This window comes from Neomonachus schauinslandi, chromosome 16, assembly GCF_002201575.2.
Source record: "Neomonachus schauinslandi chromosome 16, ASM220157v2, whole genome shotgun sequence".
In the NCBI taxonomy this organism is placed as follows: domain Eukaryota; kingdom Metazoa; phylum Chordata; class Mammalia; order Carnivora; family Phocidae; genus Neomonachus; species Neomonachus schauinslandi.
In genome coordinates, this window is record NC_058418.1 from 7,983,616 (window position 1) to 8,010,598 (window position 26,983).

The 26,983-nt window shown below is 50.7% G+C and overlaps 1 protein-coding gene across 1 annotated transcript; it reads right to left on the reverse strand.

Moving 5' to 3' along the window:
* Positions 1-22,758: 22,758 nt before the first annotated feature.
* Positions 22,759-26,977, reverse strand: SELENOW (selenoprotein W). Its single transcript, XM_021681210.1, has 6 exons — positions 26,850-26,977; positions 25,386-25,410; positions 25,226-25,279; positions 24,967-25,041; positions 24,780-24,878; positions 22,759-23,153 (listed from the first exon to the last, which is right to left on the reverse strand). The coding sequence occupies exons 1-5, from the start codon at positions 26,894-26,896 to the stop codon at positions 24,798-24,800; spliced, it is 282 nt and encodes a 93-aa protein (XP_021536885.1). The 5' UTR covers positions 26,897-26,977; the 3' UTR covers positions 22,759-23,153; positions 24,780-24,797.
* Between the last annotated feature and the right edge of the window lie 6 nt (positions 26,978-26,983).

A 26,983-nucleotide genomic window follows, 5' to 3' on the forward strand; every position in this document is an offset into this window, starting at 1 on the left:
TCATTTGGTCTGTTGAGGTGCGTCTTGAAGCCTCTGGAAAAACCCACTGAGGGCTGGCCAGGGAATGGAAGAAAAGGCTGATTCTATCTTAGCATTATTATGAAAGTAGTTTTGATCTGGTGAGCGGCCCCCCAATAGGGTCTCGATGACCCCCAGGGGTCCCTGGGCCACCCTTTGAGCTGCTTTTCCACAATAAAAAGGAAGACATAATGAGACATGCAAAACACAAATGAGTCTCATAACTCTTAACGCTGAGCAAAAGAAGCCAAGCACAAAAAGAGAGCACACAGCGGAGACAGAGAGAGAATATGGTATGGTCCCGTTTACACAAATTACGTCTGGCACCTCAAATCTATGGAGCTAGAAGTCGAGGTAATGGAATGGTTGCCATTGATGAGGGGAGGGGGAGCAGGTGGGGAAATCAAGAAAGCCTTTTGGGGGGGCTGGTCATGTCCATTTCTTTTTTTTTTTTTTAAGATTTCTTTATTTTAGAGGGGGAGGGGCAGAGGGAGAGGGAGAGAGAGAGAATCTCAAGCAGACTCCCTGCTGAGTGAGGAGCCCAACCCAGGGCTTGATCTTACGCCCCTGAGATCACAACCTGAGCCAAAATCAAAAGTGAGATGTTTAACCCACTGAGCCACCCAGGTGCCCTGGTGGTAACCATTTCTTGATCTAGGTGTTGATAATCGAGTGTGTTCACTTTGTGAAGATTTATCAAGATGTACTCTTCTTCACACATAAAAGACATGTAGATAGACATGTATATGTGTGTTATATGTATTATATTATATATTATATATCATATATCACATGGCATTCTATGTTATATACACATCATATATTAAATTTATATGTATGTGTATACACAGGCATATGGATAATACACCATGGGCCCCAACAGCAATTGCAGGTCCTAGGGACATGAGCCCTATAGTGACTGGACCATAGGGACACACAGGGTTCCCAAAAGATGGAGCCGTTGAAGGACATAGGGGTGAGGTGACCAACCAACCCAGTTTTCTTGCGACTGTCCTGGTTTAGCACTGAAAGTCCCATATCCCAGGGACCCCTGAACCCAGGGAAATGGGGCAAGTTGCCCCCGTACTTTGCAGAGGGGATATCGACCAAGCTCAGGAGCATATTTCGGTATCACAATTGGACCCTCCACAGTGGTATGTCAGCTCTGGAGGTGAGGATTATCAACTCCAGCCTTCCTACAAGGAAAACTGAGACTCAGAGAAAGGAATGCCTGGCCCAGAGACACACAGCTAACGATGAATAGACACAATTCTGGGCCTTGGCTGGTTTACCATCGAAACTGTGCCCTGGGTCTGAATGGGGTTTTCACCGGGATGGACAAACCCTGGGGTCCGGTCCGGCTCTTGAATGTCAATCGCTATTTTACTGTATTAGACATTAAAACTGAGGAATTTTTCAAATATTTTAAATACTTTTAAATTTATTTAAAATAGGGGCACCGGGGTGGCTCAGATGTTAAGCGTCTGCCTTCAGCTCAGGTCATGATCTCAGGGTCCTGGGATCGAGCCCTGCATGGGGCTCCCTGCTCAGCTGGAAGCCTGCTTCTCCCTCTCCCACTCCCCCTGCTTGTGTTCCCTCTTTCACTCTCTGTCAAATAAATAAATAAAATCTTTAAAAAAAATTCTTAAATAAAATAAAATAAATAGATTTAAAATGTGTTTTTAAAAAAGTAAATAAAATAAAATGTATTTAAAATTCTATGTTAAATTTTTTTAATGCTTTCCTTGGACACCCCAAAGCTGAGTGATGCGTCATGTCAGAGGCAGACCTCAGGGCTCTGCGTAGCTTCCTGACAGGTCAGACCCTTCCAGAACATTCCCAGGTCATCTCTGAGGGCCCTGGTCCAATGCCCCCAGACCCTCACACTTATACCCGCTTTCCCGGTCTCCAGAACCCCTGTTACTTCCAAAGGGACAGAGAGGGGAGAGTGGATAGGAAATCAGGAAATAGGTTCATGATAAATCTTTAAAATCAACAATGTTGGCCCCCTCCTAACCCTTTTAATATAGTTTTCTGAACACCAAGCCTGTGTCCCACTCTGTCCCCCACTCCTGGCTCTGCTCCCCAGGCTCCTCATCTCCTCTGCCGCCCCCCTGTGGCCGTCCTGGCCCCTGGGTCTCCCCACCAGCCGGTTCTCTGACCCTGTCCTGGACCCATTTAGCAAATGCTCCAATCCTCTTAGGCCAGGCGGGCCTCAGCAGAGCAGAGAGAGAATTAGATCAGATTTGGGGGAGGGAAGGGGGGCACAGGCTGTGGGGGGAGAGCAGACAGACTGTCAGGATAGAATGAAAACTTCTGCTTCTTTGAAACCCCACGAGGAGGTCTGAGACTTCTCACACACTGAGACCCCAGGAGGGAGAGGGGGAAATGGGGGGGGCAGGGAGGACACCTGGAGGCCGAGATGTCTTGCTCCCCATGCCTGGAAAGTGTTTTCCCCACCTTTGGCTCTCATCTCCATGGTCACCGTAGAACCTAACGCTTCTGCCTACATTTTCAGATCTCTCCTGTCCATCGAGACCCTGTTTTCTCCTCCAGAATTATTAATTCCTGGCATGTGTGTTTTTAGGGGACAGATGTTGCTTGCCCTCAGCAGCCACACCCCCACCTTCCTTCATATACAGCAGCGCGGACAGTGGTTAGACTAGGGAAGGGTTTTCAGAGCAGAGGAGAAGGTCGCCCCCGAGGACAGTCAGTTCCTTTAGCATCTGATGAAAGTTCTGGACCTCTTCCCAATAACACCATTCTGAAGAGACACCCCCCCACCCAGGAACTCACAAACCACATTCTTTCCGGAACCTTCTAAACAGGGCAGGGCAAGACATCAAGAAGAACTCACTGAAGCAGACGGCTGTCTGGTCAGGGAACCAACGTTATGTTCAGCTCTTCCCATGTACCTGGCACTTTGCTGGGAATTTCTGGAACTCCTCCCCGACCTGATTAGATCCCGGCCCTTATCATAGCCCTTCCCTGTAAAGCTCAGATTCATGTTGACTTTTTTTTTTTTTTAAGTAGGCTCCACGCCCAGCTCGGAGCCCAACAACGGGCTTGAACTCATGACCCTGAGATCATGACCCGAGCCGAGATCAAGGGTTGCACGCCTAACCGACTGAGCCACCCAGGCACCCCTCGAGTTGACTTTTGACATGCTTTGCTGTGTTCCTTTGAGTAGCTATGTTCTATGAAGTCACCTCAAACACCGAAGTAGCAAATCTGGTCCTGCTCCTAGTTTCCTGCAAGCCTCTGGTCACGTTTTCATCAACTCATCGGCGTATCACCTTGTTTAATGCATTCTGCTTAAAGAGCCCTTATTTAATATATATTGTCGATTTCTTCACATTGAACTCATGGCCAACAGGACTCTAACTCCTGCCTGAAGGAAGCTCATCTAACGCACAGATTTTCTCCCAAAGGCACATCCCAGCCTTCTTGCACCTGGGACTACCAGACAGCACCTTGGTGCTATGCATTTGAAACAGCACAATCACCAACAGCAAGCGCAAAAATGCCCTATGACCCAGCAAGTCCACCCCTAGGTATATTATGCAAAAAAAACTGAAAGCATCCACTCAAACAGATACGTGCGTATTCATGTTTGCAGCAGCACTATTCACAATAGCCAAAAACAACCCAGTGTGCATCAACAGGTAAATGGAGAAACACAATGTGGTCTACCCATACAGTGGAATATTATCCAGCCGCAAAAAGGAAGGACGTGTTTATACATGCGACAACATGGAGGAACATAGAACATACTATGCTGGGGCACCTGGCTGGCTCAGTCAGAAGAGCGTGAGACTCTTTTCTTTTTTTTATTTATTTTTTATTTTTTTAATTTATTTTATTTTTTTTTAAAGATTTTATTTATTTATTTGAGAGAGAGAATGAGAGACAGCACGAGAGGGAAGGGGATCAGAAGGAGAAGCAGACCCCCTGCTGAGCAGGGAGCCCGATGTGGGACTCGATCCCGGGACTCCAGGATCATGACCTGAGCTGAAGGCAGTCGCTTAACCAACTGAGCCACCCAGGCGCCCTCTTTTCTTTTTTTAAAAAAAGATTTTATTTATTTGTGAACGAGAGAAATAATGAGTGGGGGGTGGGGGGTAGAGGAAGAAGCAGGCTCCCCGCTGAGCAGAAAGCCCGATGTGGGACTGCATCCCAGGACCCCGGGATCATGACCCGAGCCAAAGGCAGATGCTTCACCGGCTGAGCCATCCAGGAGCCCGGGCTGAGGCTGTTGATCTTAGGGTTGTGAGTTCGGGCCCCATGTTGGGTGTAGAGATTACTTAAAAATAAAATCTTAAAAAAAAAATTTTTTTTTAAAGATTTATTTATTTGAGAGAGCGAGAATGAGAGAGAGAGAGAGAGAACATGACGGGGGGAGGGTTAGAGGGAGAGGCAGGCTCCCCGCCGAGCAGGGAGCCCAATGCGGGACTCGATCCCGGGACTCCAGGATCATGACCTGAGCCGAAGGCAGTCACCCAACCAACTGAGCCACCCAGGCGCCCCCCAAAAAAATTTTTTTTAAGGAAGACGTTATGCTTAGTGAATAAGCCAGGCATGGAAGGACAAATATCCCATGATTCTACTTATATGAGGTACTTAGTCAAATTCATAGAGATGGAGAATGGATTGGACATTATCAGGGGCTGAGAGAAGGCAGAAAGAGGAGTTCCTGTTTCTGTCCGGGGGAGGATGAAAAAGTTTTAAGTATGGGCAGTGGTGATGGTTACACAATAACATAACCATTTTAATATTGTGATTGTATTTAATGCCACCGAATAGTGTACTTACGAATGGTTAAAATGATAAATATCGTGTATAATATATATATAAAACCACAATTTTAAAAGCACAAAAATATTAAAAGCATTAAATATTCCTCAAAAGGACACTTGTTTACAGTATAAGAGCTGAAACGAAAAGGCGGCTGGAAACAATGTGAAGTTGATCACTCGAATTTTTCACCACTCTGCACGTGTCTGTGAACAACCAGGAAAACGCGGGGAGCATTTGTTTTGGGGTGACAAGGAAATTTTAGCAAGTAGGGAGATTCACAAATACGGAGTGCATGAACAAGGAGGAGGGGGTGTATTTCAAAAACGAAAGAGGAAGCGGAGGGCAAAGTCCAGAGACACAGGAAGGAATGGCAATCACAGAAAGCCCAGAAGGTTCTAGAAGGCAGAGACCAACTCCCCCGCCCCCATCAGTCCATCTCTCCAATGTTGTCTTCAAAGTTCTGCTTGCTCATCTTTGACCACCCTACCTGGGGCCCCCTCTCCCTCGGGGAATGACGCCTCTCCTTTGCACAGAGAACAGGGAGGGGTCTGGCGGTCTGTGAGCATCTCCTGGGCAGGAGGTGGAGATGAGTCAACCATACTGAGAGGACCCAAATCAGGGCTTGCCTGGGAGGGGTTGCAGAGGAGATAAGGAATTGATAGATGGGGAGGGAGCCATTGTTTCCATTCTGACTGAATCAAAAATCAGTGGATTAGTTCTTTCTTCTCAGCCCACATTTTCACCAACTCCCTTCCTACCTCCCTCTCTGTTTGTGCAGGTAGATTCTGGACTACAGACGACATCCCCATCCATCTGAATCTGGGAAGCCCAATGAGGAACTCCTGCTCCCCCAGCTGGTTTCCATCCAGCCCTGGAAGGAGTCAGGTCAGAAGAACGGAGAGCTGAGCATTGATGTGCCCCGTGCAGCATCCAAAGCCAGAAGGTGTCCTTGGTTTTCCTGCTTGCAAATCAAATAATTAAGAAGAAGAAGAAGTAGAAAAGAGAGAAAATGAGCGTCTGCATTCTCCATAATCCCTGGGTAATTAATTTTTGCTGGGTGTTTGCATAATTAATATATTATGTGTATACTTATCTTTTGAGTTGTTTATTAAATGCCTACATTCTCAGAAATGAACAGTGTGCCTGAGACATTACCTGGTGTCAGAAACTGCGGGCTCATTCAATCATTTAACACATCATTAGTCATTAACTTTGTGCCTTTCTAAGTCTCTGCCACTCAAACAAAATAAAAAATACATTACAAATCATCAACTGTTACTAAAAGTTCTACCCCTGGGATGCCTGGGTGGCTCGGTCGGTTAAGCGGCTGCCTTCGGCTAGGGTCATGATCCCAGAGTCCTGGGATCGAGTCTCACATCGGGCTCCCTGCTCGGCGGGGAGCCTGCTTCTCCCTCTGCCTGCCGCTCCCCCTGCTTGTACTCTCACACACTCTCTCTCTCTAGCAAATACATAAATAAAATCTTTAAAATAAATAAATAAAAAATAAAAGTTCTACCCCTGATTCCTTTTCACTGTTAAGTATCTTTCCACAGACTGAGGTGGCCGAGAAGTATTTAATCATCCTCTTAGTAGTGAGCATGAGCTCCTGTAATGAACTCAGTTCCTTGAAATTTCAAATAGATACATTGGCGCTTCTTCACAATAGGCAAACATCTCCCAGGATAAACCTCTTATGATGAGTCAGAGGGCACTGTGCTCATTCGATCCTTTACCAGATCCTCGCTGGCACCAACTCCAAAATCTCCAAAAATTCTTTGTTACCAACCTCGACTCCATCAATGGTGATGGAAAGCCGCATTCCCACCCTCCGCCCCATCAGCTCTAGATGCAGCCCGTCACTCAGATCTTCATCAATCCGGTGGGCAATATAATAAGCATTTCATCAATGTATTTTTTGATTGATCTGTATCCACATAATATAAAGTTCTCCCACTTAAGGTGTACAATTCAATGTTTTTTTTTCACTGGGCATCCATCACCACGATCAACCATAGACCATGACATCACCCCAAATTGAAACCCCGTAACTATTCAAGGGAGTCCCAATTTTCCCCTCCCCCGATCATTGCTGTCTCCATGGATTTCTCTACTGTGCACATTTCATGTACCTGGAATCATACCTATGTGACCTTTTGTGTCTGGCTTCTTTACGTTCACGTGACATTCGCAAGGTGCATCCATGTAGCGTGAGTGAGTACTCCCTTTTATGGTTGGAGTTAAATAATATTCCATTGTGTGAATATAGGGCATTGTATCACTTCATCAGTTGACGGACATTTCAGTTTGTTTCCACCCTTTTGCTATTCTGAATGGCGCTGCCATGACTTTCCTATATTTAAATGTATATTTTCATAGCTTAGGTGGGCTTGTCCATCCATTCACGCCTCTGTTGGACAAATAAATTGCTACTCAGCAAAACCTAGGAGGGCAGGGATATTATTTCCCTAGTCACCACTGTGTTCCCAGAGTACTTATGAGGTGTCACGCCTGTCTGACGAGGAAGAGTTGATGGGTTATGGTACTTTCCACGAAGGAACTCTAAGTAGAGGATCAACATTGACCCCCACTCTCTCACCACCTCACCCCACCCCGGAGAAGTCACAGTGAGTGATTAGTCCTTTCCCCCTGTGGGACTGGGGGCTGGGACCTCAGTGGCAAGACAACTTTTGTCCCACCCTCAGGGGGCTCTAGCCCAGGGGAGCTGGACTTACAATAACGATGAGCTAGACCTACAATAACAATTGTAGATAGACCTAAAATAACAGTGTTCATATGCCTTATTTAATTTTGAACTTGATCTGTGTAATACATTCCAAAAGCATGAGAAGGTCAGATTCCCCATCCTCCCACCCGCCAACCCCAGCCGTGACCCCTCTTCTCAATCTGTGCCAATCTACCAACAAAATGTTACATTTCATTTTTTTTAATTTTTAAAAAATATTTTATTTATTTATTTGACAGAGAGAGAGAGAGACAACACAAGCAGGGGGAGCGGGAGAGGAAGAAGCAGGCTCCCCACTGAGCAGGGAGCCTGATGCCAGGCTTCCAGGACCCTGGGATCATGACCGGAGCCAAAGGCAGACACTTAACCGACTGAGCCACCCGAGCGCCCCTTATTTCTTTTAAAAATGAAACAGAAGGTGGCCTCTGGTCACGCCTTATACACCAAAGAAATTACTAGATGCTCCCTTGTGGACAGCAGAGCCATTGACTTGGTGACGCATATGTTCTCACCTGCCCAAGAAGGAGAAAAAGATGTCCAATTAAGGCAGAATTGGACATCTTGCCAGAAAGGAAGGGGCATAATGTCCACTTACGGTAGAATACCACTGTGAGGTACTCCCGCAAACCTCGAACGACGAGATCCCTTTGCTTTGCCTCATTTCGTGTCTGATCACCTATCCTATGTACCCTTCCTCTCCCTCTGATGAAAATAAAAGCCCTCCCCAGGACCTAAACCTTGTAAGCTGTGTTCTCCCCCCACTTGAGTCCCAAGCAGACCGTACACCAGGGAGGAGCTCAGTCCGATGTCTAGATGTGGGTCTGTGCAGCTTGAGGGGCTGGCTCCCCAGGCCCCGAGCTCCTGAGTCCAGCACACAGAGCAGCCCCTGCTCATTCATTCACTAAGAGGAAGGGGCAGCCGTCCACCTGCACCCCCATCGGGCTCCATCCCGTAGGAAAACCAGCAGCACGGACCCCAAACCACCATCGGGGCCAGCGTGTCTGAGCACCCCTCTGTCCAGGACTCGGGGGCCACTTAGAGAAGGGACCAGAAGGCGAGAGTAGTGTTGGGGGCCAAGGGGAGAGGCTGCTGGACCGACCAGGCAGGAGAGGATGGAGGCTGGATGGGGAAGTGGGGGGCTGCGGCTCCCAGGACTGGGAAGGGATGGGATGACCCCAGGGCACTGGCTGGAGGGGCCCTTTCCTGGGACGGGGACCCCGCACCATGGGCAGCGTGGGGTTCCCCTGGGCGAGAGGCCCCTGAGGGTGTGACCAAGGCTGTCTTGCCACTGAGGACCCAGCCCCCAGCCCCGCTCCCACCCACAGAGGGGAAAGGATTACTCACTCACTGTGATTCCTCCAGGGGCGGGGCTGAGGGTGGGTGAGAGAGGGAGAGTCCCGGGACCCTCAGGCTGGGTCTGGGTGGGCACAGCTTGCCGGTGGGATTTAAGCCCCAGGTCCTGTGGGCCGAGCCTCACACGCAGCAGCCGAGGAGCGGCGAGGATGCAGGAGCCAGACTCTCCCGCAGGTGCGCCTGGGCCTACCTGAGCAGCCTGGGCCGGGGTTGGCGGGGGGTTGTCGGCTGGCCGCTGTGGCTGAGGCTGGGGAGGCCCCCTGTCCGGGTGGGGGGGTCCCACCCTGTGCTGTGGGGACTTCTGTGGAGCTGGGGCGTGGACTTAAATTCTTGGGGTGGGCTGAGCAGAGGGCCTGGTGGGCACTGGCCCCCTGCAAGTGTGAGGGAGGCTTTGGCCGTTGGCGGGAGGGGCTGGGGGTCCTGGCGAGGTGGGAGCCCACCTGAGGCAGCAAGCTGGCTGAGCCTGGGGCGCCCACCGTGCCGGCCTTCCATGGCTGTGGGCCCTGGAATCACAAGACCGGAACTGTTTATTAGGCCCATTTTAAGGACGTGGACACTGAGGCCCAGATGCGCCCAGGGACACTCGGGCTGGAAGGGGGAGAGCCAGGGCCTGACCCCGGGGCATCTGGTCCACAGGCTGCCTCTAATCCACAGCTGGGCCTCGTACCGCAGGCTTGAGCCTCCCACCTGCTCACAAGGGCCTGGCCCGGGCCGGGGGAGGGGCGATGGCGGGCTGGGGGCTGTCTCTGGCTTGTCTGACCCTGTTTCTCCTTCGACCAGGCCCCCCAGCACCCCAAAGGCTCCCAAGGCCCCGGAAGAAGCGCACGGTGTACCTCAAGGAGCAGCTGCAGGAGCTGAGGAAATATTTCACGATGAACCATTACCCGAGCTACGAGGAACGCCTCACCCTGGCGGCCAGGCTCGACCTGGATGAACATCAAGTGCAGGTATGACCCCCCTGTCCCCCTTGTCCCCAGTCTTCACAAGATCACGAAGAAGGTGGCACTTTCTGGGGGCTGAGCCCTCCCCCGCTACTGCTGAGCAGACTGAGGCCAGAGGGTCCCACAAAGTTAGCAAGGAGCCCCCTGTGTAGACCCAGGGCTGGACCCCAAGTTCACCTCAACCCCTGTGCTGTCCAAACCAGCCAACGTGATCCTGCCCAGACTGAAGCCCTAATGGATCTCCAGGCACCAGCACTCAGGGTCTCTGTGAAGCCCAGCCCCTGGGCTCCAGGGTGCCCATGCCCTGCCCCTCCTGCCCTCTGCACCCTCCCCTGCAGCCTCCTGCACCCCGCACCCCAGGGGCCTCAAATTGGACCTAGGGCCATAGGGAGCGGTATGAGGCCAGCTTTTTTTTTATTTAAATTCAATTAATTAACATATACTGTATTATTAGTTTCAGAGGTAGAGTTCAGTGATTCATCAGTCTTAGATAACACTCAGTGCTCATCATATCACGTGCCCTCCTTAATGCCCATCACCCAGTTACCCCATCCCCCCCAACTCCCCTCCAGCAACCCTCAGTTTGTTTCCTATAGTTAAGAGTCTCTTATGGATTGTCTCTCTCTCTGATTTCATCTTGTTTTATTTTTTCTTCCCTTCCCCTATGCTCCTCTGTTTTGTTTCTTAAATTCCACATATCATTGAGATCATATGATAATCGTCTTTCTCTGACTGACTTATTTCGCTTAGCATAATACCTTCTAGTTCCATCCACTTCATTGCAAATGGCAAGATTTCCTTTTTTGATGGCTGCATAATATTCCATTGTGTATATATATACCACATCTTCTGTACCCATTCATCTGTCGATAGACATCTGGGCTCTTTCCATAGTTTGGCTATTGCGGACATGCTGCTATAAACATTGGGGTGCAGGTGCCCCTTCGGGTCACTACATTTGTATCTTTGGGGTAAATACCCAGTAGTGCAATTGCTGGGTCATAGGGTAGCTCTATTTTCAACTTGTTGAGGAACCTCCACACTGTTTTCCAGAGTGGCTGCACCAGCTTGCATTCCCACCAACAGTGTTAAGAGGGTTCCCCTTTCTCCACATCCTCCCAACATCTGTTTTCTGACTTGTTAATTTGAGCCATTCTGACTGGTGTGAGGTGGTATCTCATTGTGGTTTTGATTTGCATTTCCCTGATGAGACAGGCTTTTTTTCTCCCAAGCAGCCCTACCCCTGGGATGAGGCAAGCCCTTTCACACCTCCTCGTCCCCTCTGTCCCTCCCTCCAGGTGTGGTTCAAGAACCATCGGGCCAAGCATGCGAGGCTGCAGGGACTGCCCAAAGGGCGAGGTCGGGGAGCCCATGCTGCACCCCAGGGCCCTGGAGCCCCCGCCCCTGATTCTATCCCTGCCCCTGACCCCACCCTGGTCCCTTTTCCCTTCCGTGCTCCTTTCCCTGTCCCTGTCCCTGCCCCTGTTCCTGCCCCGGATCCTGCCTCGGTCCCAGTCCCTGGGAGACCCACGTTCCCAGGGAGCCTCGGCATCTGCAGCCCTGCTCGGCTCAGCCTTGCGCGGGTCTCCCCGGCAGCAGATCCCAGCGTCTACAGCCTCCGCCGGGCCTGGTGGGACCCAGAGCAGAGCTCCCAGGGCCACGTCCCCACTGCCCAGGCCCCTGCCTCAGCCCCAGCCTGGCCTCAGAACTCCTTCGCCTCAGACTTCTCGCCAGACCCCATACTGGCCCCCAATTTCACAGGGCTCCACTTGCCCCAAGACCCTTTGGAGGAGCCCTCTTTCCCCTTGATGTCCAGATCCCAAGAGGGAGATGACCCTGCAGATGACAGTGACTCAGAACTCAGGAGGTTACTGGATTTATAGGGGAATCCGTCCCCACGGAGTCCTGCAGTTTCCACGGAGTCAGAGGGGATGAGAGTTTGATCGGCCTGCAGTTGGCCGCCTGTGGGTGAGGACAGGGGTCGCAGTCAGGTGCTCTGTGGCGGGAACACACCCCTCTTCACCCCACCTGCGGAGGTGGCATCTCGTGTTCACTGTGAGCCCACCCACTCACTGTGGGGCCCCCACAGCATTATTTAGGGCACACATGGGCATTTGTGTGGGATCCCAGGGGTCACGCGGAACCTCTGCTCGCAGCTTCTGTTTGCTTCTCAGTGCTCCAAGAGCTTTCTACCGGCCTTGACCGGCCTGGTTCGCCCAGCCCTCCTCTGAGGGTCGGCGCCCTTGGAAACATTTAGGATGTGGGACCTTTTAATGCTTGCCAGTCGGCTGGCTTGAGGCATCACTGTGGTGATCATCCATTTACTGATGATCTAGAAGTTACGCCCTCTCACATGTAAGTTGGACATCAGGAACAGTCACAGCGTTTTCTGGTTTTTTAGTCCATTTTCCTTTTTTTTTTTTTAAAGTAAGCTTTACTCCCAGTGTGGGAGTGGGGCTTGAACTCAGGACCCTGAGGTCAAGAGTCACACGTTCTATATCCACGGAGCCAGCCAGGTGCCCCATTTTTATCTTTAACCCATTTATCCTTACATCCTTTTTGATTGCAAATATTTTTCCTATTTGTATTTTTTTCATAAATAAAATTTTGTGATTTGAATGTTGTCTAGTTCAGTGCTTCTCATTATCTGTCCTTACGGACCAGTGTCTTTTTTCCTTACCGTCAATGGCACAGTGAGATGCTGTAAAGCAAAATAAAATTATTAACAAAAAGGAAAAGTGACTTAAAACAAAATAAGCCCCATTTTCAAATTGACATAAAAGTTTATAAAAGCTGACATCCCATGGGTCTACACGCCTTGTCAAACTGTCAAAACGGTTTACAGAAGGCATCGGTTTGAGATCCCCGGGGTACTGCTTTGACTATAGCTCAGGTTTGATTTGGTTTGGCTTCCTTTTTCTGCTCTAAGTTCATGCTTTTTGCTTTTGCTTTCTTGTTTAAGAAATCTTTCCAGGGCGCCTGGGTGGCTCAGTTGGTTAAGCGACTGCCTTCGGCTCGGGTCATGATCCTGGAGTCCCGGGATCGAGTCCCGCATCGGGCTTCCTGCTCGGCGGGGAGTCTGCTTCTCCCTCTCCCACTCCCCGTTTGTGTTCCCTCTCTCGCTGTGTCTTTCTCTGTCAAACAAATAAATAAAATCTTTAAAAAAAAAAAAAAAGAAATCTTTCCAGTGGGGCGGGGGGGCGGGGGTGTCTTTCATTAGCACTTGGTCATAAAGATAGTCTGTTTTGTCCTCTAAAATCTTTATAGTTTTATCTCATGTTTAGGAGGTCTTAAATACATCTAGAATTGGTTCTGTATGGTGTGAGGTAGGGACTCAGGGATTTTTCTTCTTTTTCAGAGATTTTCAGTGGTCAGTTGATGAAGAGCCTGGTAATTTGTCATAAATCAAGGGTCCTTTCACGTATGGGTCAGGATCTACAAAGTCTATATTTGGGGTCCATGGTCTCTATCCTTCTACCAATTCCATGCTCCCTCTTGGCTCCAGCTTCTCTGCTGCCCCCCTGTGGCCGTTCTGGCCCCTGGGTCTCCCCACAGCTGTTTCTCTGACCCTGTCCTGTTCCTATTTAGCAAATGCTCCAATCCTCTTAGACCAGGCCAGCCTCAGCAAAATATAAGGAGAATTAGCAGGGATTTAGAGGGACACATGACAGACTGGGGTGGGGAGTGCGCAATTAACCCCTCCTGCTTATGAGAGAGCCCCCGGTAGAAATGTACACAGAAAAACACCCTAAGACCCCACGAGGAGACAGAGGGGCAGAGAAATGGGAAGAGAGGGTAGAGATGGGGGGAGGGGGACAGAAAGAAGGGGAAACTGAGGCACTGGAGTTTCTTGCTCTCAAAACCAGAACATGCAGCCCCCCTCCCCCAGCATGTCACTTCCCATGTGACAGCAGCTGTCCTATATGCTCTAATATCCTTACAAAAAGGTCCTTTAAGGCAGGCAGCTTAATCCCTTGCCTCCAGGAGGTCACAGCAAACATCAGAGCATTCGAGTGCCTTTCCAAGAAAACAGCAAGTGCCCGAGCTACATGGGCAAGCACCAGGCCGCCCAGCTGGAGAGCATAGCCCTTAACCTTCTGCGCCAACAAATTGTGCCAAGCCCATCTGCTTCTTGGACTCTTCCGAATAGGACACGTGGACAGCTGGACGTCCATGGGACTCTGGATAACAACCACACCCTCTCCCCGTGCACGGGTGTGAGTCATATGGAGTGTGCCATTTATATGCTCAGCACAGAGCCTGATTTACAGGAAGCACTGAGCAAGTGGGTGGTCTTACCCTTCTGCCACCAGACAAGCCCCCACCCCCCACATCTCTTCCCTCTTCTCCCACCTTTCTGCCCTGCCCGCACCCATGTTTCCCATTTCCTCTCCTTCTCTGGTCTCCCCCTCCCCCGCCCCGCCCATCCCCCAGTCCTTGGGCTTCTCCCCAGCAGGTTTCCTTGGACTTGACCCGACTTACCACCTGCCCCCACCCTCTTAGGCCAGGTCAGCCTCTCCAGAATCCAAGAATGTTCATAGCAGCTCTATTCATGGCAGACAAAAATGGAGACAGCCCGAGTGGATGGACCAACAAAATTATGGTATATCCATACAGCAGCTGCCACTTAGCAATGGAAAAGAACAAACTATGGATACACACAGCAATATGGGAGAATCTCAAAATCCTTATACTGAGTGGGGAAAAAAGCCAGGCACAAGAGATGATATACTGTGGGATTTCATTTCTATGAAATTCTATAGGAGGCAAAAACACATCTATTTTTAACAGAAAGCAAATCGGTGGTCTCCAAGGTTGGAAGCATGGAGAGAAAAGGACTACAAATATGCCCCAGGGAGCTTTTTGGGGTAATGGGTGCTGATATCGAATCAATTACAATGAACACTTCAGACCTGTATACTTTATTTAATGCAAATTAAATAACAATTTTAAAAGTTTAAGGAAAGATTTTTTAGAAGTGTGTAAGCTTTTAATGTAAGGGTTTCTTGGTGAGAAGCAGGGATTTGAGAAGGATTAAGTGAGTCAAATCATATAATTTTTTTTTAAGGGAGGGGGCAGAGGGAGAGAGAGAATCCCAAGCAGGCTCCACACCGAGCACGGAGCCTACTGCAGGGCTCTATCTCAGATAGAGATAGATCTCCTTACCCTGAGTTCATGACCCGAGCCCAAATCCAGAGTCAGACACTTAACCGACTGAGCCACCCAGACTCCCCAAATCATATAAATCTTAGCCAAGCCTGAGCTTCTAAGTGCTCAACAAATAGCATCCACCAAGACGATGGTTAATGATAGCATCACATAAAGAACTTTCTCATTGTCTTTTTCTGCTTCTGTCTCTCTCCAACCCTCCACCTGTTGCATCCCTTCCCTGCCTTCTTGTCTGGGACCCCAGTCTCCATCTGTCACTCAACTCCTCCCAGGTTCCCATCTTCTTCATCTGTTCCTGACCCCCTTCCTCCTCTCCCCTCCTGCATTTTGGACTCTCATCTCTCAGTCTCTGTATCTCTTTCACCCTGAGTCTCTGTAGCGTAGAGTAACTCAGGGCTGGACCAGACCCCGGCAGCACCAGGTATCTGCTGTGTAACTTGGGGCAGGCAACTACACCTCTCTGAGCCTCAGCAGTCTCAGCTGGACATGCAACAGGCTGCATGTAGTGACTTCCTTCCCAAGAGCACAACTGGATAGACCCTACCACAGCCAGATGATTGTGTAGCCTTGATCTGATGTGAACTCCGCCGTCTTCCTCTCCAGACCTATAACCCCAATCTAGTCATGAGGAAAACTTCAGACAAATTCCATAGAGGGGTGTTCTCCAAAATATCTGACCCATACTCCTCAACACCATCCAGGTCATCAAAACAAGGAAAGTCTGAGAAACTGCCCAAGCCGAATGGAGCCTAAGGAGACGCAGAATGTGGTGTCCAGGACAGGATCCTGGAACAGAAAAAGGACATTCGGGAGAAACTAAGGAAAACTGAATAAACTAAGGGTTTTAGTTAATAAGAGTGTATCAATATTGGTTTACTCATTGTAATAAATGCACCTGATCAGGTAAGATGTGAATGGAGCGCTGGATATGTATCTTCTTGATTTTTCTGTAAATCTGAAATCACCCCCCCCAACCCTCCTTCCCAGACCTTCCCCCTCCCTCTGTTTCTCCTCTCTGGTGGGAGCGCCCCTCGCCCCCTCTGCTGGGGCGCTGTCTCCCCCCTGCTCCCGCTTCCCTCTGCTGCTCCCCTGTGGCTGTCCGCCACAAGCAGTTCTCTGACCCTGTCCTGGTCCCATTTATTTAGCAAATGCTCCAATCCTCTTAGGTCAGCCCGGCCTCAGCAGAGCAGAGAGAGAATTAGATCAGGTGGAGGGGAGGGAAGGGGGGAGACATGTGACAGGCTGTGGGGGGAGGGCAGACATATAACAGAGTGGACAGGCCCGGGGGCTTCCAGGATGCAACAAAAGCTCCTTCCACTTATCCAACAGACGCTGGTAGGGACAGACGCAGAAGGGCATCGGGGAGACAGGTGCAGAGGGCGGGGAGACCCAGCACAGAAGCATCAGGGTGGGCAGTGTCGGGCATCTTGACCCACTGAGTGCCTGCAGATTTCGTTACCTCTCATCTAGATATCTAGGGGGTCTCTAAATAGCATCTCCCTCTGAGGGTACCCTGAGGGTTTTTTTGGCGACAAGGCTGACCCCAGGTCTGAGGTGGGAAAAACCAAGACAAGCCTGGAACATCTTGTCCCCCACAAAGATACGAAGCTCTCAGAGATTACTGAGCTTTTATGTCCAAGGACCCAGGGACCACCTCCAAGAAGCTTCAGTTTAAGCTTCAAAAGAAATACATCTGCAACAGGTTGAAATACATCAGAAACATAAACACTGATGGGTTCACAATGGTCCTCAAAAAAGAAAGAAAAAAAAAGGGGCACCTGGGTGGCTCAGATGGTTAAGCGTCTGCCTTCAGCTCAGGTCATGATCCCAGCGTCCTGGGATCGAGCCCCACATCGGGCTCCCTGCTCAGCAGGGAGCCTGCTTCTCCCTCTCCCTCTGCCTCTCTCCCTGCTCATGCTCTCTCTCTCTCTCTGTATCTCTGTGTCTCAAATGAATAAATAAAATCTTTAAAAAAAAAAAAAAAAAAAAGAAAGAAAAAAAAAAAAACTGGAGAAAGTTGTTGAGACTCCAGTGTAATATTCCAAACACTGCTACATTAGGAAGAATCGTGTATTCCTCCTGCCTTTCTTGTGGAAACTGTAATTCGGTGTAAACAAATAGCTAAAGAAGGAACCTTAGAATTAAGTAATCTTGGGGGCGCCTGGGTGGCTCAGTCAGTTAAACATCTGCCTTTGGCTCAGGTCACGATCCCAGGGTCCTGGGATGGAGCCCCACATCGGGCTTCCTGCTCAGCGGGAAACCTGCTTCTCCCTCTCCCACTCTCCCTGCTTGTGTTTCCTTTCTCACTGTCTCTCTCTCTGTCAAATAAATAAAATCTTAAAAAAAAAAAAAAAGAAAAAGAAAAAGAAAAGAGCTATTAAGCCATGAAAAGACATGGGGGAAAGTTAAATGCATATTCCTAATTGAAACAAGCCAATCTGAAAAGGCTATATACTGTATAATTCCAACTACATGATATTCTGGAAAAGACAAAACTAGGGACACAGTATAGCGATCAGAGGTTTCCAGGAATTAAGGGGGAGGGATGAACAGATGGAGCACAGAGGATTTTGAGGGCAGTAAGGGTGTTGCAATGGGGAATACATGTAGGGTATTATAGGGTACTGTGATGGTGAATACATGTCATTATATATTTGTCAAAACCCATAGAATGTACAACACCAAGAATGAACCCTAATGTAAATTATGGACTCGAGGTGATAACGTGTCAATAGAATTTCACTGATTGCAATAGAAGTACCACTACCGTGGGGGGGGGGTTGTCAATTTGGGGGAGGCCATGCGTATGTGAGGGTAGATGGTATACAGGAACTCTCTGGATTTTCTGCTCAACTTTGCTGTGAACCTAAAACTGCTCTGAAAAAATAAGGTCTTCTTTTTTAAATATTTTATTTATTTGACAGAGAGAGAGCACAAGCAGGGGGAGCAGGAAAGGGAGAAGCAGGCCCCCTGCTGAGCAGGGAGCCCGACGCAGGGCTCGATCCCAGGACCCTGAGATCATGACCTGAGCTGAAGGCAGACGCTCAACTGAATGAGCCACCCAGGGGCCCCCGGATAGGCACATCTATAAAGTAGATTAGTGGGTACCATCAGATGGAGGGAGGGAGAATGAGAGGTGGGTGCTTAATGGGTTCAGAGTTTCTTTTTGGAATGATGAAGTGTTCTGGAACTGGAAAGTAGTGATATTTGCACATGATTGGAAATGTACTAAATGTCACCGAATCAATCGTGTACCTTAAGATAGTTAAAATGGTAAATTTTAGGTTATGTGTATTTTACTTCGATTAAAAAAACTGCAGGGTGACAGGTACAAAAAGAAAGTGTGCTGGCAGGGTGTCTTCCTCTTCCTTCCTGTTTTGGACACAGATGTGATGCCTGGAGTTGCAATGGCCATCTTGCCACCATGAGGCAAAGAAGCAAGCAGATAAAAACCCAACAAACTAAAGAGAAGAGAATAAAAAGAACAATTCTGAAACCTTGATCACATTGTTGAGCTGACCACCAACCTCAAGACTTCTTAACAATACATGTCCTTGAATTTCTTTTAAATAGGCTCCACCCCCAATGTGGGGCTTGAACTCACGCCCCTGAGATCAAGAGTCCCACGCTCTATGGGCTGAGCCAGCCAGGTGCCCCAATAAATGTCCTTGAAGTTAAAAAAAAAAACACACAACTTTTTTTAAGGTGAGAGGAACAGCCTGTCATGAGGCACTGCGACATGGAGCCGCTGCGAGGTAGGGCTGAGGGGAGAGGGGGGTTCAGTCTTTCCCCCAGATGGAGAAAAGTCAGGAAGGGCAGGGAGGCAAGACAAGCAGTTCTCTGAATCACAGGGAAGATGCTACAGAAGCATCGAGGGCAAAACCTCTCATTTTGCACTTGATCCTGGTGACGCCCAGCCTCCACCTGGCGTTGCTTTGATACCTCACCCCCATTTCCCTTGCTTCCTCCCTCCATTAAATCATCACCCTGATAGGTGAGGACATTTGTCTGAGGTCCCACAGCCAGCAAGTACTGAAGCTGGGACTGGTTATAGACTAAATGGAAGGGGCCCAGAGAGAGAACCTGAAGAGAGAGAAGATATACTTTTCCCTTCTCTGTATTGATTTGAAAAGGGTCATGTCACCACGCCAAACATGGTGATTCACTCGACTACACGAAATCTCAACGACCAGAAGGGGATGCTCTGGTTACCCGGAGGGATGCGGGGGTGCTGTTCTCAAAATGGCCACACGGTGTCGCTGTTGGACAAGAATTCACTGTGTCTCCCGGTTCCGGAAAGGAGGGACCTTCCCGGCTGCATTCTTTTTGTTCTTGAAGGTGTGAACTGTCCCAGTTAAGCAAAAATAGGATCATGGCACTTTCTCTTCCAGGCACAAGGTAAAATTAAAATAAAAGGACCAGGGTAGGTATTTCTAGTGCTCACCAATTGTTCCAGCTCACCTCCCCCTCCTGAATACAGGAAGACTGCAGTCCCCTGCCCAGTTCTGCCGGTGGGCGGGCCGTGTGCCCGTTCTGGCCAATGGGCTGCGAGGAGAGCTGGTGTGCGTCACTTCCTTGCTGACGCCTTTAAGAGACGGTGCATGGGTCTCTCCGCTCTTCCCCAGCCAGGTGTACTGAGGATGCTGTGGGTCCAGATGCAGCAACAGGAGTCTCCAAAAGTTTAGATCTGCAGCTGCTCAATAAGGGAACTGGGGGCGCCTGGGTGGCTCAGTCCGTTAAGCATCTGCCTTCAGCTCAGGTCATGATCTCAGGGTCCTGGGATCGAGCCCCCCTTGGGCTCTCTGCTCGGTGGGGAGTCAGCTTCTCCTTCTCACTCTCCCTCTAGGCTCTCTCTCTCAAATAAATAAATAAAATCTTTTTTAAAAAATAAGGTAACCATTGGCACATGCCATGCGTATTTGATTGTAAATTTATTTTTTATTTTTTAAAAAGATTTATTTGAGAGAGAGAGAGCGTGTGCACAAGGGGGAGGGGCAGAGCAAGAAGGAGAGAGAGAATCTTAAGCAGGCTCCACGCCCAGCGTGGAGCCAGATGCAGGGCTCAGTCCCATGACCCCAAGACCACCACCCCAGCCAAGACCAAGAGTGGGATGCTCAACCGACTTCACCACCCAGGCGCCCCTGAATGTAAATTTAAATAAAGTAAAATAACACATTCAGCAGCTCCTCAGTGACACTCACCACATTTCAAGTGCTCAATAGCACCGTGGAGCCGGCGGCCATATTGTTGCACAGAAAAAGTCCATCCTCAAAGAAAATTCTGCTGGACAGTGCCTCTCTAGACCACTGAACGCACACACAGAGGACAGTTGCCCTGGAGAGGCCTTTGCATGTGTTGTGTTCATCCATTGAGATTTGGGTTTGGTTTTGTTTACTTGTTTCCACTGAAGCATAACCTAGCCTAGCCTCACACGTCGGATGTCTTGCGTAAAGGGCTTGAGAGTTTTGTGTCATTTAAATTGTCAATTGGCAGCACAACCAATGCTAAGCCAAATGGAGAAGTGAGAGCTGCAGGTGGTGTCACTAGGCAGACCCCAGTATGAACTGAGCGGGCAGACGGGGTCAAGGTCAGGCTCCGACAAGTCTTAGTTGCCCACTTTCTGTGATCTGTCTCTACCTGGCTTAGAACGCAGCCACCAAAGAATAGTTTGACTAAGAAAAGCATCAGAATCGTTAGAAATGAAGACATGCTCGGGGGTGGGGAGCACTGTTTCTCACTGCTATTGTTGATGGTTGTCTTGGGACTTTTCCCGGAAATCACAGTGTATAGATCAGCGGAACACAGGCACAACCTCGTGAGCCATCGGCATTGACTTCAGGCAGGAACCACATCATCTCTGTCCTCCTGGAACGAGCGGCTCAGGTTTGAGAGTTCTTCAGCTTAGAACTGTATCTGAGTTGAGGCAAGTGGCCTCCGTAATTCCAAAAGCATTAAGAGCTCCCCAGTGCTGAGGAATCTAACGGTCTTTGTGTGACCCACCACCGTAGAGGTTAGAAAATATCATTGCCGGGCGCCTGGGTGGCTCAGTTGGTTAAGCGACTGCCTTCGGCTCAGGTCATGATCCTGGAGTCCCTGGATCGAGTCCCGCATCGGGCTCCCTGCTCGGCAGGGAGTCTGCTTCTCCCTCTGACCCTCCCCCCTCTCATGTACTCGCTCTCTCTCATTCTCTCTCTCTCAAATAAATAAAATCTTTAAAAAAAAAAAAGAAAAAATATCATTGCCATGGACCCAGCAATTTCGCTTCTAGGCGTACACCCAAAGGAACCGAAAACAGGTGTTCAGACAAACCCTTGTGAACTCATGGTCACAGTGGCATGATTCACAGGAGCCAGAAAGTAGAAACAACCTAAATGTCCATCAGCTGAGGAACTGATAGACAAAAGGTGGTGGATCCATACAGTGGAATATTCTTCAGCCACAAGAAAAAAAAAAAAAAGTAATAAATGCTGATCCATGCTACTACGGGGATAAACCTTGAAAACATTACACTAAAGTGAAAGCAGCAAGACACAAAAGGCTATGCATTGTATGATCCCCTTTTATATGAAATCTTCAGAATAGGCACATCCCGCAGAAACAGAAAGCAAATTACTGGTTGCTCGGGGCGGGGAGTGGAGGGGTTTCCCTCTGTGGTGGTGAAAATGTTCTCAAATTGTTGTGCTGTGTGCTTGTTATCTGTGAATAGAGTAAAGCCATCAAATTATACACTTTAAAGGGGTGTTGGGGGCGCCTGGGTGGCTCAGTCAGCTAAGCGTCTGTCTTCGGCTCAGGTCACGATCCCAGGGTCCTGGGATCAAGCCCCGCATCGGCCTGCTTCTCCCTCTCCCTCTCCATTGTTCTCCCTGCTTGTGCTCTGTCAAATAGAATCTTTAAAAAAAAAAAAAAAGAAAGAAAAGAAAGAAGAAAGAAAAAGAAGAGAAAGGAAAGGAAGAAAGAAAAGAAAGAAGGAAGAAAGGAAAGGGAAGGAAGGAAGGAAGAAAAAGAAAGAAAAAAAAGGAAAGGAAGAAAGAAAGAAAGAAAAAGAAAAAGAAATGGCCCTCCGTGAAAGGTGTCCCGAGGTACCAAGTCGGTGGTCTGTTTGAAGTGAGACTGGAGTGGCCAGCCTCCCTGCAGGTCTTACAAATGGTCCAGCCCCATGAAAAATTCCTAAGTGGGTTGTGAGACTTCTGATCACTTCCCCCTACCGACAGTCCCAACGCTGTGGTCCGAGGGGCGCCCGAGTCTCTATCCTCCGCCTGAGTGGCCGTAACAGCCAACCCAGCCCCGTGCCGTCATGTGAAGGCTGGCCACGGGGTCCTCAGCAAGCTTGTCCGCCGCCGCCATTTGCCGATCTTGCTCTACCAGGGGCTAATCCAACTCAACCAATTCCTAATTTCGCTGGCAAGTGCTAGAGCCCACCCAGGATCCCAGTCCCCTAGCCAGTGGGCTCAGCCCTGTGACTTGCTCCAAGAGCCGACAGAATGGAGCATGGAAACAGCTCTCCTATGCTCTCAAGGTGGTGACCTAAGCTGGCTCTGACGTCCCAGGACTCCTCTGCTTTCTGTCCCATTGCTGCTGGACTCACCAGCCCACCCAGATGCAGAGGAAGGGTGCGAGCCCCAGCTTCCATGGGAGCCCTGTCATCGTGGGCTGAACTCAGTACCCCTGCCTCAAGCTCACATGTTGAAGCCCAGATTCCATGGGAAAAACAGACACTCACAGACCCGTTCTGTTAAGCTCTTCCAATGTTTATTGAATAGTGAACTGCTGTCAATACTGCTGAACTCTGCAACTCACTCACCCGGATCCCTCTCTTGGCCACCCTGAGAAGGAAGCCAGGAGCAGGACCACCCCAAATGCCAGAGAGTAGTCAGGGGGGCTGGGGGATGTGGGGAGATGGGAAAAGGCGGTGGGGGGAAGAGGAAGGAGCAAGGCAGGCAGGGTGCAGGGCTACACTCCGGGGGGCTGGGGGGCACACACGCGCACACACACAGGCAAGGACCAGGGGCATCAGTCTCTGCCCCCACTCGGCGGCCGCAGGGACATCAGGGAAAGACCAGGCGTCCATGAGACATTTCAGTCCTTCCCGTCATGAAGCGTCTGCCACGAGGGGCTGGGCCAAGGTCACTGGACTGTGCAGAGAAGAGGTGGAGAGGAGTCAGCTTGCAGGGGACGAGACCAGTGGGGACCCCATGACAAAGGGAGACAAGTGATGGGCAAAATGCAGTCCCAGGGAGAAACCGAGGCACAAGGACAACCGGATGCCCAGGAGGGAAAAGTTGTAATCCAACAGGCAAAGTGGGTCAAGACTTAGTTCTCAATAAAGCTGGGGGGCGGGGGGGGGGGGGGGCGTCGCGGAATCGCAGGACAGCCACTAGCAGAGCCGTCCGCTGAAATGGGTTTCCGTGATGCCGGCGACAGCCCACGCCATCCGCGAGCCCCGGAAAGACCGCGGGGACAATGAGGTATCCTGGTCCTGCCCCATCGCCTCTCCCCTTCGCTGACTTTCACGGCTATCCTGTCGCTATCATCATCTGTAACCACGCGTGTAACTTTGCTGAGTTCTGGAAGTCCTTCTAGCGAATCCCTGAACCCGGGGATGGTCTTAGGGACCCCTGGGAATTGCACCCACAAAAGAGGCCAACAAGAGCCCCCGCTCCCTCCTTTCCCTTACATAAATCCCATTTTTGCTTATGCGGGATGAAAGCATCCACTAGGGGCACCTGGGTGGCTCAGGCGTTAAGCGTCTGCCTTCGGCTCAGGTCATGATCCCAGGGTCCTGGGATCGAGCCCCGCATCGGGCTCCCTGCTCGGCGGGAAGCCTGCTTCTCCCTCTCCCACTCCCCCTGCTTGTGTTCCCTCTCTCGCTGCGTCTCTCTCTGTCAAATAAATAAAATCTTTAAAAAAAAAAAAAAAAAAAAAAGAAAGCATCCACTGATGGGACTTCTCGGAACCCCAAGCAACCTCGTGCTAATGTAAGTAGCCCCCTGTGAGTTACAGAGAGCTTCGAGAAGCAGCTAAGAAGCCACCACCGGTGTGTTTATGCCAGGGATGTGCTCTATTTCGGGTTTTAAGACTTGCAAGCCCTGCCCCCACCCTCACAGCCGAGGCACATAATTGAGTCCGCTCAAGCTGCTTCGGAATTATGTAATTCTTGACTTTCTCTGTGTTAATTTGGGGAGCCCTCCATTTCAGACCTGCACGGGAAGCAAGACACCGCTTTGTGTGTATCGCATTAATTCAATCCGCACGTTCAAATTCACAGCGAAGGTGACCTCGCTCTGCCCTAGTAAAGGACTCTAAGAAACAGAACTTGAATTTCAAGCATTTGGAAACCAGTCCGCTGGAGCCAAGCCTCCTGGGGACAGGAACTTGGGTCCACCATATACTGGGATAGAAGAGTCAGTTCCGGAACAACAGGGGAGAAGGGGGAGAGACTGGTGCTCAAGTAGAGAGAATGGGAGAGTACGGCCAGGCTCTCAGTGTCAGGAGCCAGAACCTGGTTCTGGAGTGGGCTAGCATCGGGTGCCCAGGTGCCCAGTTCTAGAAGAGGTGGGGTTTGGAGCTCATCTGGAACACACGGGCTTGGAAACGGGAAATCAGGCTCGGGAGGTACTGAAAAGCAGTTCTATGACCCAGAGAATAATATGGACGCCACTACCCATTCTAGATAATATCGGGTTGGAAACGAGTCTTAAGTTCGGAGTACGTTAGGAACTGGCTGTCGGCTGCGGTGTGTAGGAGATGGGACCCCTCACCTCTGCCTTCAGGGCACATTAGCCCTGAGCCAAGGCGGCCTTGATGGCGGCCACCAGCTTCAGAAACTTGCTCTCTGTGTCCACGTAGCCATCACCTCTCTGGGGAGGGGAAGAAGAGGGAAGGGGTGAGATCCCAACACCCAGCCAGCCTGAGAACAAGGCGAGACGGACGGACAGACACCATTACCTTCTTGGAGTGAACCAACTTCCCGGCTACCATCACTTCAAAGAAGCCGGTGGCCTGGGGAGTCCCCTCGCCGCACTGGGGAGAGAGATGTTGTTGGAGGGGCCGAGCGGCCCACTTGGGGACACCTGCACTTTCCCGGGAAATGGAGATTATGGGGGTGAAGGGTAGGGCCAGCCCGAACCACCCTGCTGCCGCCTCAGGGTTGAGGGACACACAAGGAGACCCATCTCTGATTCTCTTCCCCATCCCCAAGACTCACGATGTCCAGGCATCCGGGGAACTCATCTTCTAACTTCTTCTTGAGCTGAAGATACTGGGAAGGAGGTGTGGGGGTCACAACTGTGGTCAACAGGGGCCAGACCAGCTCGCCCTCCTCCCTCATCTTCCAGGGACACCTCGGGGTTGGCCCCTCCACTTACCTTGGACTTGTACCCTCAAGCGCCACTGGTGGGAGAGAGTCCAAGAGAGTGGGTCCCAGGTGAGAGAGAGAGAGAGAGATGGTGGGGATCCGGGGAGAGGAGGAAGAGGAGAAGAGGCAGGCGGGTGGGGGGGTGGGGGAGACCCAGGGAAACGTAAGGGGGCCCAAAAAGACATGAAGAGGAACGCAGACAATAAAACCAAAGAGGGGACAGAGAGAGGAGAGGACAGACACACAGAGAATGTTGGAAGGGGCACGGGGACGGGGGACAGGAGGTGGACACCCACACACAAGGAAAACAGATACAGAGCAGGGGAGCCAAGAGACGGAGAGGGGGCACAGAGCAAGTGGGTGACAAGGAGAGACCACAAGTATGAGACACAGGCGGGAGGGAGGAAACAGAAAACGCGGTCAGGATGAGAACCACAGAAGCAGCACCCCCACCCACAGCCCCGGGTGGTGGGGTAAGGTGTCCAGAAAACCTTTACTCCCGGATTCCCAGGTCCTCCCAGTCCTGAGGCCGGAATCCAAACGCTTCCCCAACCCCCACGGCAGGCTATTTCAGGACAGGCCGCGTGGGGGCCTCAAAATGTCACTCCACCCTCCGCTTTGCTTGCGGAGGGTGCGGGGACATTTCTAACGCGCCCGCCCGCAGATCGGAGCCTTTCAGAATCAGCGGCTGCCCCAGGGCATTTCACTCAAGCTTCGGACCTGACCCCACCCTCCCCTATAAGGAAGACGGAGCTAATAGTCTCCTCCTGCAAGCACTTTCTGGGAGGGGAAATGCGCTGATCGTGCATTTACTAAGGGCCCACAGGCAGGCCTGTCTTTGCAAGTCCGCACAGTGCTAGGTGCCCGCAGGGGGACGGAGCAGTCAACGAGAGAGAAAAATCCCCTGTCCACTCGGGGCTTTTTCACGCTAGCGGGGAAGCTGGCTCAAACATGCACTCCCTCCGTGGTCACTACCGAGATCACGCTCTCATCCTATGCAGATGGGGAAACCCAGACCCGAAAGGAGGGCTACTAACGATGGGCACCCACAGTCTTCGTTCCTTTCAAACCCACGCTGGAACATTCTCGAACCTTCCCGACTCTCGCCGTCCCCACCCCATGACTGTTCATGGTACTGGGGGAGGGGAAACCTAAACGCTGACAGAGGCTCCTCTCCCACTGCAAAAGTGACCCCCCACCCGCTCCGCAAACGGAGCCCCCGGAGTCGGGTGTCTTAAATGGCGACACACGTGTCTCGGTTCCACCTTCGATAACCTGAGCTGTCCTGAATGCCACGCACTGCGGAGGTGGATCAACGCCCTTCCTTCCCGCCGGTCCCCTCACGCCCAGCCCACCCGCAGGAACCCCTTTTCTCGGGGAGGGATCTTCGTGGGTCCAGCCCCCAAGCCCCAGCGCCCGGCACCGTCGGGCCGAGTGGGGGTCGCGGAGGGGGACCCCTGGCCGTCGTGCTTACCAATAAACGACTCGGATGGCGAGGGCCATGGCTGGGGACCGTAGCATGGGCGGGACGCGGACGGCTACCCACCTGGGGCGTGGACGGGCGAACTCCGCGGCTCCGCGACCGCGGCACAAAGGTGGTTACTCGGC